We start from the raw sequence: 12,436 nt of genomic DNA, 5'->3' as shown, positions 1-12,436 counted from the left end.
ATTTGTCCTTGGTGAAGCCATGTTGACTGTAGCAAATCATCTCTTCGTTATTCTTCTGCTTCAGCAGTGCCCCCAGGAGGATTTGCTCCACAATCTTATCAGGCACAGAGGTGAGACTGACTGGTCTATAGTTCCTCGGTTCGTCCTTCTTTCCTTTTTTGAAAATGAGGATTATGTTTTCCCTTTTCCAGTCAGTGGGGCCGCCCCCCTGCCATAACTTTTGGAATATAGTAGAGAGCGGTTTAGCAACCTCATCTGCCAGTTCCCTCAGCACCTGTGGGTGTATCCCATCGGGTCCCATGAACTTGTACACTTTCAGGTTCATCAGATGGTCATGAACGTGATCTTTGGTTATGGTGGGCAGTTCTTTCATCCAACCCCTGCCATTGTCTTCTGTGACTTCAGAAGTGTGGCTGGAGCCCTTGCCAGGGAAGACAGAGGAAAAGAAGTCATTGAGAACCTCAGCCTTCTCCAAACCACTTGTCACCAGTTCACTTAATTCCTTTCCAAGGGGGCCCAGACCTTCCCTAGTCTTTTTCTTACCATTAATATACCTATTAATATATACCTATTAATATATACCATTACTATACCTATTTCTATTTCTCCTGTTTTGCTTTTAGGGTCCCGATTCTGCTGGTACTCAGTCCTGCTCTTCTGGTGGAAAAGAAGAAGTGTAAGTGTTCAGGTTTCAAGTCACACTGTGGGGAAGATTAACACTCTTCCAGAATAAATCCAATAGACCTGAATAGGGATTTTTCTTATTTTTCCTCACAGAAAGTACATTACATACATCTCCAAATCTGAAGTTCTTCCTAAGTCATCGTCTACTGTTGTTGAATGTGAACAGGTTGCAATGTATGATAAAAACCTGCTCATATGCGAAGGCTCTGAACTTCAATTTGAGGAGATAAGAGCCAAGAGATACTTCAAGAAATACGAGCGCCTCAGAAGACAGCAAGAATGGGGTATTCTTCTTTTTCAACCCGTTGTGTGGGTAGCCCTCCCCTGAGGGGTGAGGGCTGTGAGACACTGAGTTCTGTGGGAAATAGCTCCTTCTCCCAAACTTAGGCCACTAGATCTGCAGTCCTGCAGCTGCACAGATGATACACATATATTTAAATTTTAAATTCAAGCAGCTTCTAATGTCTGTGTTGAGAAACTTGTTTGGATGCTGATTAACTGCTTTGCTGAATACCATTGTTTAACCCCTAGAAGAGGAGGAGAGAGACTCCAAGAGGAAGAAAGAGTCAGCTGTCCTTGAACTGCAAGCCCTGCAGCAGAAGCTGGAACAGCTCACTCAGCTCACCAAAAGCTTGGAGGAAACTCGTCTGGAACCAGCATCTACAGCGTCAGCCAAACCAAACAAGTCAGTGGTAAGTATATGCTGTGAGCAACAGGAGAGCTCTTGATGAACTTCTCTCACAAAACTTAACTACTCTTCAGACAGTAACAGAAGTAGGTTGTTTAACCACATCTGGAAGTTCAGGCTGCAATACTCGACCAGTATAGATACCTGGCATAACCTTAAATACTTGATAACATATATTTTAACTGTTTAACCCAAAAGTTCATTTTTCTTCTCCATGTTTTAGCTGCATACAGAAGTTCTCTTATGCATGAAAACCTATTCTAGTTATACAGAAATAAAAGGCAAAATGGCTATACTTGAGGGGGGTATGTTTGAGTGTAAAAGACCATTTCTCATCTCCAAAGGCTTATGCACACGTGACACCCGGCACAGATCTACAACCAACCTGGATGGCGTCTTGTCAAAGTTCACATCTGCAAAACGCTCAAGGTCTGGTGCCGGATCGGCCTCAGTCAAGCACTTCATCATCCACTGCTCTTACACTGCAGTCAGAGAAACCCGTTGGCCATGCGATGACATCAGCTTCCCTGTGGGAAACAACATATAAAAAGGACGTGGTCAAAACTCAGCTAGAGCTTGGAGAACTGCGGAACAGTTTGTTGCACGCTCCATTCAATAACGTTTCAGCTCGGGAACGGGCACATCCTGACTCGGCTCTTAAGTGGAACGCTAGAGAACAGTATGTATAGACAGGCTGAGTTTGCTCTGCAAACTGTGAGGTCTTCTGGATGCACGTTTCAGCTGAGAACTGAAAAAAATAAAAGTCTCTTCTGAAAAAGTAATATCTGAAGTAGCCTGTGGAAAATAATATTTAAACATAGATCAAGCCTTACATAGCTTGGGGTCCTTGTTTCAGTTTTTAATTCCTTTTAACCCTGTGTTTTAGTTTTAATAAGGAAGAGGAAATTCAGTGTGTGTGACTGAAGGACTTAGTCAGCATTGCTGTCCCTGGCACGCCTGAAATAAACACCAGGATATGCTTAGTCCACATAGATCCCACACATTACATCCTGGCCACAAAGGTCTCCAGAGGAGACAAAAAGTGCTTGTACTGGTTTTCTGCACTCTTGCTTGTGTAACTTGGCCGATACAGGAAAGAAAATTGGGGAGCAGGAGGAGAAACTGAGGTTGGCAAAGAAAGCATGGCTGAGTCGGCTTGGCCAACAAGAGGAAATGGAACCAGTTGTCATTCACTCACTTTATGGAGTTTCTTGGAGACAAACTATCCACAAAGAGTATTTAATGCTGCCTGTGTTTTGACCTTTTTAAAGCACTCTGCTGCCTTTCAGGTTTCATACCTCTTAATCTTTCCTTTGAAGGCGCCCTAACAAGGGATCCACTGGACCAACTACTTCTGTGGATGTGAAAGAAGGTAATAAGCCTAGTTTTGATAACAACTGGTGCTGTTGATGTGACCGGGGATCGATAGCGTGTGGCCACTACTTCAGCCCTAGCTAAGCTTTTTGACTTTCTTAACTCCATCCCTGCATGTTTGGGCAACATCTTCCATGGAGCTAGTCCCGGTTCCCACCTTTGGTGCAATTCCTTTTAGTTTGAGCTCAGTCAAGAGTTCCCCAGCTGTCCCTGACCGCTTCCTGCCTGCTTGATTTTTTTTATGTGAGAATGGATCATTCCTGTGAATTGCAGATGGGATCCTCAGGGGCCACCAAGCTGTCCAAGGTCCCTCTTGCCCTTTGGGAACCCACCAAGTGGATCTCTGAACAAGCCAAAATCTACCCTCAAATTCTGGGTTGTCATTCCACTACTCATCTTGTTTACTTCTCTTACTAATGTTTTGCTAGCAAACGAAATGCTAATAAACAATCTCAGGCTGCTTCAGAAATGATCTCACTGTTCTCTCTTTTTTTTTTTTCCCCCCCAGCATCTAGAGTTGGAAATTCTTCCTTCGCTTCTGGAAATGCTTCTCAGGCTACCCCAAACACCTCACTGGGTGGAGCGATGCAGGTGACACCATTCAAAGTGCAGCCTTCACCTACAGTTCACACAAAGGAAGCACTGGGTAAGCACCTGGAATAACACGCTGGTCCACTGGCATCTTGCCTGGTAATTTCTGAGGCGAAGACCTGTGACAGACTCACGGGGAAGAATGTTTGGAAGTAAGTCAACTCCGGTTGATGTTGAGCTTCCCCCAAAGCTGAAACAAGGGTGACACATATAAAAGGTCTTGGATTTTTATATTTATTTTTTTAAGTGGGTGTTGTGAATTCTAAACATTGCTCTTCCAAAATCCTGAAAGGGAAAAGGCAGTATTTCTGACGTCAGATGTAGAATAATAATATCTCGATGCTGTTTTATCCCTTTTGTACTCTCCTGCCATGTTCTATTTTGATAATAACCACTAGCATGTAGTGAACTGCTGCAGCTGAATACATATCTGTAAAAATAATAATTAAAGAAAAGGCCATGGTATTAATTAATTCTCCTTTATCTTCTTAGATATTTGGCAGATTCGCTCCTTTAGGAGAACTTGAAATCTTATCTTGGAGAGGGAGGGAAAAACCCAAGGCCATGCCACCAACAAGTATGTGCTGGCCCAGTCAGATCGTCCTGTGTGTGTTCAGTTATCTGGAGAGTTTAAATGCAGTATGAAGGAATAATTGGATATTGGCATTTGATAAATGATAAGAATATTCTAATTATTTGGCATTTGATTTGACTACAGTGGAGGAACCTCTGAAAAAAATTGTTTTACTGAGGGTGATATTCCAGTGGGTTTTAAATGTTTTTTTAATTTTTTTTTGGTAGGATTTCTCATGGATATGTTTCAAACACCGATCTTGCCTGAACCATCCCCTCTTGAGGAAAGCGAGGAGCAATTTGAAATCCTTTGCCAAAAAACTGGTAGGTCCTGCTTTTTTTTTTCAGTCCATGATATTTCATGCCTTTATTTCCTGTTTGCCCCTCCTGCCAGTCCTCATAATTTTGAGATAAGTAGTTGTTAGATCTGGTGTGAAGAAACCACTTCTTTCCTGATAATGAATCAAATTTAATGACAAGTTTTAAATTCTGATGCACAGTCTGAGAAGAAGCTCCTGGACTAGCTGGATACAGCCATGGCCATCAGTTGTCTGGTTTGGGGTGAAAATGTGACTGTTGATATAGTCTTTGGTGGGTGAAGATATTCTTGATTATCTTTTATTTTTCAGAGCCTGATGGAAATCTGAAAGCTAATCTTGTTGCTCCTGTCATGCCAGCATTTTCTATATTTGAAGATGAGAACGATAAAGAGAATAGCAGGTAAAGAAAGAGCTGAGTTCAGCTCATTAAGAATTACATATAGGATTGATTCTATTCCATATAATTTTTGCTGTGACTGTATTTGCAGTATCAGGACTGGTTTGAATACAGTCACTAGCAGCTGGGTGGAAGCAGCAGGAGAAAGCTGTTAGTTGCTTCTCTGTGGAATTGGGCAGCTTTCCTGTTTAGACAGTGTTTTTGAGATGCTTCATTTTCTGGATAACAGTGGATAGCTTGTTTCTTTGAGCTACTGCTACCTCGAAGTATAAGCAAACGAGATTCTTTGGAAAAAAAAATAAATCTAAAACAACTCTTTATTATGGTCAGTCTGCCTGGGAAAGTTTCTGGAGAAAAGCTGTTCTAAACTACCTGTTTTGTCAGGGTCCCACAGCATAAAAACAAGCCAGAGGAGCCCAGAACTACTGGAGAACGTCCCTTGACTAACTGTGCAGCGGGTACAGAAGTGAGTGTTTGATCTCAAGGCAAGAATTAGCCTTCAAAATGGGTTACGTAGTTATAGGGGCTATTGGAGGTGGTTGCATTTACCTTTGTTCTATTCCAGTCCTGCAGTCTTCTTATGAATGATACCAAGATGAAATCTAGATTCCCTTTACTATTGTTTTGCCCCTATCTAGGAAGAAACAGGCACAACGGAGTTCTTGAGGGATGATTATACAGTGTGGAATGTCCCAAGTAGTAATAAAACGTTAGCTTCCAGCCCGAATGACACCAAAGACTTTGCACGAGCTGCCCAGCTTGCATCGACACCATTTAATTACCTGGCGGCACGTTCGCGGCAAGCTTTGGAGGACAAAGGTAAAATATTGAATACTTGAGGTTGAGTGTGTAATTCAGTACTGCCTCTCTCTGTTTCTGTGCCCTAGCTGCCAAAAACCGCAGGGGTATGGCCGCCGCTTGTAAGTTAAGCGTTGAGCTCGCAGAAGAGCAGCTGGGAGCACGGGTTGGCCCTCAAGAAATCAAGCTGTTATCTTGACTCCTACATTTTAAAATAGCTTGTTCAGTTCTAGCTTTTCACAGTGTGAAAATTGAAATTCTTGTCCTGGTAAGAATACTCTAAAAGTGCTTGCTTTTGGGGAGAAGATAAAACATTTCCCATTGTTGCTATTCCCTTTGTTCAGCCTGCGGGGATGACTTGCCACAAATGGACTTGGAATTTTCTGAAGAACTGCACAAGCAGACAAAAATGAAGAAGCTGAGGTATGTCTCAACTTGCTGAGATTTCCAAGACTTTTCATAGTCTTGGGCAAATCTATCCCAGGGCAGGCAGGGCTGCTCTGCTGCTCTTGATGCAAGTTTTCCAAGTAATCCAGAGCTGGTGCATTTATGTCTCAGAATGCATCTTGGTGCTTTTGAGGGGTAAATGAACCCCTGAAAATGCTCCTATGACGTAAGTTTTCCAACACATTTAAATTAAAAGTTAACCATCTCAGAAGTTTTAATGGCCGCATATGTAAAACTATGGGGTTTTTCTCAGTATAGGCTGAACCTGTTGGCCAATTACCTTGAAGGTAATTAGACTATGGGTAGCACGATATGACCAGATCTTATTTTCTTAAGAAATGTCCTTTTTATTCATCTTAATATTGGCTGTGGCCAAAGTCGCAAGCGTAGACATTTGACACATTTTTGCTTACCAAAGATGCAAAGATACCACAGCAGTGCTGTCAATGAACAATATTTTTTTTTAAATACACAGCCCTGCTCTCGAACACACTGTACAACCAGAAGGCCTTCAGGGAAATGCCTTGAAACAAGGAAACAGAATTCAAGGATTTGCTACAGCTGCCTCTCAAAGCTTACCTGAGCAGGCTGCCGCGAGCAGAATTGAACATCCCTCATCCACTGGGGTAGACCAAAATTCCCAGGAAATGCTGTCTGGAGGTGGGCAGGACAGGACGGCCCAGAGTGTCCAAGCTGCTACAGGTAGAGAGCTTTGCCTGCAGCTCCCTTCTGACAGGTCCAAGACTGGAGCGGTGTCATGCTCTTGCAGCACGTGCTTTGTTCCAATGTGAAGGTGGTCACCACAGTGAGGAAACTGTAGTTAAGGAATGCTTTGCCTTGTTTGGGTTTTGTTTTGTTTTGTTTTTAAAGTGGTGACACACATTCAAGTACAAGGTTGTGTTACCCCTTTGAAACAACACTTTTCTTACAGCTTACATATTTTTCTTCTTTCCACAAAGTCCTTGTCGAGAACCCTTGGGATAAGGAATTGATTTGCAAATTCTTATCAGAGCTCCCTAAGCCACTCCACACCTATGCCAACTACTTTCAATGGAAATCTCCTCTCCCATCCATCAGGCTGAAGGCTGAACTCCTGCTGGGTAAGAGCTACTTCAAACATTTCACTTTAAAGGGTATCGTGTTTTTTCTGGGCAGCTCTAAAGTATTTTTCTAATTCAGTTTACTTGTGTGTATATCTGGATAGCTTCCAGATTATCTAAACCTCAGACTTGAAATTACACCTGTGGTTGGATTTTTTTGTTGTTTCCCTTTTGTAGCATTTTTTTTTTTTTGAATTTTCCTAGTAATCCAACTTTTTATGGAACAGCAGCCGTCCTGTGTCAACAAAATCTGTAGGACAGTAATTGCAACATATTTCTATGACTTAAATGTGTTTACTTTTTAAGGAGTGCACTTTGGAATTGGGTTACTTCCAGGGAGTCAGACTAAAATAGAAACATTGATTTTTATTTTTTTTAGTATGTGGCACTTCACAGCACTCTTGTTCTCAAGAGTATAGACTCTTCTATGGAAAGGCTGTCTGGCAAGGAGAAATCTGGAGAGAAAGGCTACGGCTAGGGTTAAAGCAATAATATATATAGGCTGGTGCTTTTTTCTTTTACCTTTTTTTTTTTTCTTTCCCCCCGAGTGGTGATGTCTATTCCTTGAAGTCTGCAAGCAGAACTTAATGTTGTTAATCTCTAAAGGTTCCAGCTCATTCCACTTGGACTGCTTGGTTGGAGAAGGAGCTTTTGCCCGAGTCTATCAAGCTTCCATTCTGGATGCAAGTAACCCTAGAAACAATCAGAAAGTAGTGTTCAAGGTAAATATCGCTGATCTGGAGTAGCTCTGCTGGAAAATTGGTTGAGTGCTGTAGTTGCGACACCTACTCTGGGTGGGTTCTGCTGAGTTTTCTTACTTATGAAGTAAAGCATATTGGTCTACCTGCAAAGCCTCGCTCATGTTGAGTGCTGTGATGTCTGACCCCTTCTATGTGGGAAGTTATTTATCCTCTTGACGTGACCTGTCTCTTTGCCTTTATAAAGTAGTTCCAGGTATCCTAAGGAGGTAAGAATCACAGGCAGGCTGTCTTTCTCAGCTAAACAAAGGCAGCTACTTGGGCGAGTGCTCTTAGACCACAGCAAAAGAAAATGTATGTGGATTGGTGATAAAATTTGGGCCGCTTTTTGTTCCAGATACAGGCATTTTGGCACTTTGTGCTGCTAGCCTGCTTGGTGGCAGCTGCCTATTGTGTCGACTTTGTTGGGTGATAGCCCTCTGGTGCCATTTAATTAACAAGCACACTTGTCTTGATGCTAATGTAGATCAAGCAGCTCCCTCTCTGCTCTGCCCTGTCTCCTTCCAGGCTATTTCAGTGCTGGAACGAGCAACAGATGTGATAGCACGTGTTTACACGAGAACTGCTGCTAAAAGGAAAGTCTGTGCAGCTGCAGGGTCAGCTGAGCCCCAGAGGGTCATACAAGGTCATGCATCCCTGGTGGCTGCTGTGGGCTCAGAGGGCATGCGCAGTTATAGTTACTATGACACGTGTAGTTACTACAGCCTGGCTGCCGAGCAGTGTTGTGACAGAGTTGACACACACACATCCACGTCTCCCGTTAACCTCTCCACATCAGATCTACCTTCGGGATCTTTTCATGGATCAACTCTGCAATGTTTAATCTTTCAGCAAAATTTTTTTTTAGTGTAACACCTTAGCTGAGAGCTTTCCAGTGTGTGAAGATGACTTGGAGGTTTGGGGGGGTTTTTGAGAATCAGGTATTCAGTGTAGCAGGGGAACGAATCGGAAGGGTTTTCCTGTTTTGCTTTCAAAAGCCTTCTCTGACACACAAAACCTCTGTTGCCAGCAGAAGCGTCAATGTTGCAGAAAGACTAGTGGTTTTAAATAACACAGAAGTGTGTCATTTAATTCCCAAACAGAATTATGGTGTGTAATTGAAGTCTTGATTCAAGAGGATTAATCACAGAGTGTATGGACCCGAGGTTAATTACTGTAGATATAAATATTTTATTTGATCAAGAGGAAAAATGCCTAGCCTGCCATAAAAACTGACAACAAAGCCCATCAACCTGATAAGAACTTCTGCTTTTAGTGCTAATAGATTTTCCTAGTAAATCAACTTTTTGGTTGCAGGTCCAGAAGCCAGCCAACCCTTGGGAGTTCTATATAGCAACACAACTGGTAGAAAGGCTTGATCCAAGCATACACCACCTCTACATCCACTTTTATTCTGCTCATTTCTTTCAAAACGGAAGCATTTTAGTTGGTGAGCTCCACAACTATGGAACATTGCTGGTAAGGGTAATCAGCTTGTGCTCTCGAGCATCTTACTCTTTTTGGAGTGCTATTATATTACGATATTTAGATGTCCCCTCTACACTCTGCTTCTTTGGGGCCATATTCCGTGTTTGTCAGCATGGACCTATAATGCATATCAGGTTGTTTCTGTATAGCTGATGGTTCTTTGCTACTTTTTGGTCACAGAATGCCATAAACATTTACAAAAAGCTTCCTGGAAAGGTGATGCCTCAAGGACTTGTAATCTACTTTGCCGTAAAAATTCTTTATATGGTGGAACAGCTCCACAGCTGCAAAATCATTCATGGGGACATCAAACCTGACAATTTCATACTTGGAGAAAAGTGAGTATTTCTATGAGGATTCTGTTTCCCCTTGCTGCAGCAAAGATGCCAGCGTATCGTGATATCATAGCCTTGATATTAATGGGATCGTTTCACCACGGTTGAAGGTTTCTGGATAACGATACATGTGACATAGACGGTGTCTCTCATGGCTTGACACTCATTGACTTGGGCCAGAGCATAGACATGAAACTCTTCCCTGAAGGAACGGCATTTACCGCAAAGTGTGAAACGTCTGGATTTCAGTGTATTGAAATGCTGACTCAGAAACCATGGAACTATCAGGTATGAGACTGCCCAGACAGCCTGGATGTTTGGAGCTTACTGCAGGCATCTGGTGATGATAAATGGAGTCTAGAACGATTAGATTTTTGCAGCAGAGCTGTGGCTTCAGCTTGTTGCTTTAAAAACGTAATTCTGAACCCTCTTCTCCTAGAGCTTGCCCTGTTGGCTTCACAGAGCGTTTCTCAGCTAATTTTTAGTGGTCTCAATACATTTTTTCATATGAAACTTGTTTATACTTTGTTTAGACGGACTATTTTGGCATCGCAGCAACGGTCTACTGCATGCTCTTTGGTACCTACATGCAAGTGAAGAATGAAAACGGCATCTGGAAGCCTGAGGGACTCTTCAGAAGGTTGGTGTCAAATCTTTGCAAAGCATTCCCTTGCCTAGAAAGATGCATCATTAGTTACATGGTTTGTTTGAGGTTAGTTTCTGTCACAGCTTTCACTGTTGCTTGCCTGCGCTTCTGGTGCCCTGAAAAATGTGGGTGTTAAGTGCATGGAAACTGCTTTGTAAAATTCACAGACTGAGGCCCTGGAAGGAGGAAAGGGCAACTAACAAAGAAAAATCCCACGTGTTAGCAAAGCAGCATGCCACAGTGGAAGCTGCCTTGTGTTACAGCAATGCCTGCTTGCTCCAGCCTCTGACTGGGGAGGGAACAGGGTAAACCCAAGAAATAGGGTTTTGACAGCTTGAATTTTGAGAAAAATTGGATGCATTTTCATGGGGTTTTTTTGCAGGCTTGCCAACGCTGACCTGTGGAAAGAGTTCTTCGAGAGCATGCTGAACATCCCCAGCTGCCACAGCCTGCCTCCTCTAGCAGTTCTGCGCAAAAAGCTGAAGGATTTGTTTTGCAAGTCATATGCAAAGGAAATAAAGTTCCTTCGGAACAGACTCGTTGTGCTGCTCATAGAACACAAACAGTCACGAAAATAAACATTTGCTTTGCAGTTACTGAGGACTGGCATTTTATTGATGTGAAGTCTTTTTTGTAATACCTTGTTCTAAAAATAAAGTTAACTTCAGAAATGGGAACTTGCATCTTTCTGTGCTTTTGTGGAGTAAAAAAACAAAAGGAAGTTAAACTAAACTGATTTGTTCATATAACATGTCCCATGGGTGATAAATGCAGTCTAGCCCAGGCAAAGGGCAGGCTGATCTGTGAAGGGTAAAGCCTACATGAGGTGTTGAGGATTTGTTTTCCCAACATGAAAAAGGGGGAGCAGAGCCCTGGGGAAGAGCAAGTTGTTTGAAATGGGAATATAATTCCAAACTGAGACCCTGTCATCATGGAACACTCCCCCATCTCTTCAAAATGAAGATGGCGCTTGAAAGTGAAATAGCATGTGTGTTTTCTGTAGGTTTCCCTACTCCCAAAACAGCCACTGCAGATAATTAATGACCGGGGCGGGGCTGGCTTCCCTCTGTAGAAGTGTTCCTCTTACTAAAGACTGAGGAAATGAGGGCATTAAGCCCTTCAGCCTTATCCTGGTCTCTGGTTACCATATTTCCTCCTGGGTCTTGTAGGGGATGGAGGCTCTCCCTGGTCTTTCTTTTGCTACTAATGCATTTATAGAAACTTTTCTTGTCCTTCACTTCCAAAACCAGATTAATTTCTAGCTGGGCTTTGGACCTTCTAATTACCTCCCTGCACAACCTAACAATATTCTTGCACTCATTATGAGTGACTGCCTCTTCTTTCAGAGACCATAAACTCTTTTTTGCCCTGATTTTCAGCCAACTCTCCCTCTTCAGTGAGGCCGGTCTTCTTTGCCACCAGCTTGTGGGGATAGCCTGCTCCTATGCCTTTGAGATTTCCTTCTTAAAAAGTGTCCAGCCTTTCTGTACTCTTATATCCTTCAAAACTGACTCCCAAGGGACTCTGTGAAGTAACCTCATAAACAAGCCAAAGTCTTTTGCTGCCCCTGCCTCCTAACATCTCTAAGAATAGAGAACTTAATCATTTCATGGTCACTGTTCCCTAGGCGGCCTCTAGCTGCCACATCTTCCACAAACAGGAGGTTAGCAGGATGGCTTCCCTGGTCACTTTACTTACAAGCTGTGTGAAGAAGTTATCCTCCACATGTTCCAGGAACCTCCCGGATTGTTCCCTCTCTGCTGTGCTGTACTTCCAGTAGATACCTGGAAAGCTGAAACGCAACGTAAGTGACCTCAAGACTTCTCCCTAGGGCTTATAGGATGTTTCATCCACACCTCACTGCTCTGGCTGGGAGGTCTACCGCAGACTCCCACAGCGATATCAGCTTTATTGGCCTTGCCCCTTAACCTAATCCAAACACTCTTGACCCCATCGTCACTACACTTAAGTTCTGAGCATTCATAACAGTTCCTAACATACAGAGCCATCCCACCACCTCTCCTTCCCTGTCTGTCCCTCCTGAAGAGCTTGTAGCCATCTGCTGTGGCACTTCACTCATGTGAGGCATCCCACCACGTTTCTGTGATAGCCAGTATGTCACAGCTTTCCTGTTGCACCAAGCTCCCCATTTGTTGCTCATACTGTGTGCATTCGTATAGAAGCACTTTAGAGGAGCTGATGATCCCAACGCCTTTTTCTGAGTGTAGGCCCCACTTCCTACCAGACCCTTCTCAAGT

The 12,436-nt window shown here is 43.0% G+C and overlaps 1 protein-coding gene across 1 annotated transcript; it reads left to right on the top strand.

Moving 5' to 3' along the window:
* Window positions 1–623: 623 nt before the first annotated feature.
* Window positions 624–10,756, top strand: BUB1 (BUB1 mitotic checkpoint serine/threonine kinase; the record flags this gene model as incomplete). The annotated part of the gene is made up of 19 exons (XM_009874112.1): window positions 624–676; window positions 778–968; window positions 1,216–1,376; window positions 1,717–2,051; window positions 2,692–2,744; window positions 3,255–3,392; window positions 4,139–4,234; window positions 4,540–4,630; window positions 5,012–5,093; window positions 5,266–5,446; window positions 5,770–5,848; window positions 6,131–6,159; window positions 6,832–6,972; window positions 7,579–7,694; window positions 9,027–9,188; window positions 9,378–9,535; window positions 9,643–9,820; window positions 10,066–10,172; window positions 10,561–10,756. Coding segments are annotated over 19 exons (2,547 nt in total), but the record flags the coding sequence as incomplete, so codon positions are not given.
* Between the last annotated feature and the right edge of the window lie 1,680 nt (window positions 10,757–12,436).

Source organism: Apaloderma vittatum, unplaced genomic scaffold, assembly GCF_000703405.1.
Source record: "Apaloderma vittatum isolate BGI_N311 unplaced genomic scaffold, ASM70340v1 scaffold35797, whole genome shotgun sequence".
Lineage (NCBI taxonomy): Eukaryota > Metazoa > Chordata > Aves > Trogoniformes > Trogonidae > Apaloderma > Apaloderma vittatum.
The sequence above is the reverse complement of the archived record's forward strand: the minus strand, read 5'-3'. Positions and strand labels throughout refer to the sequence as shown.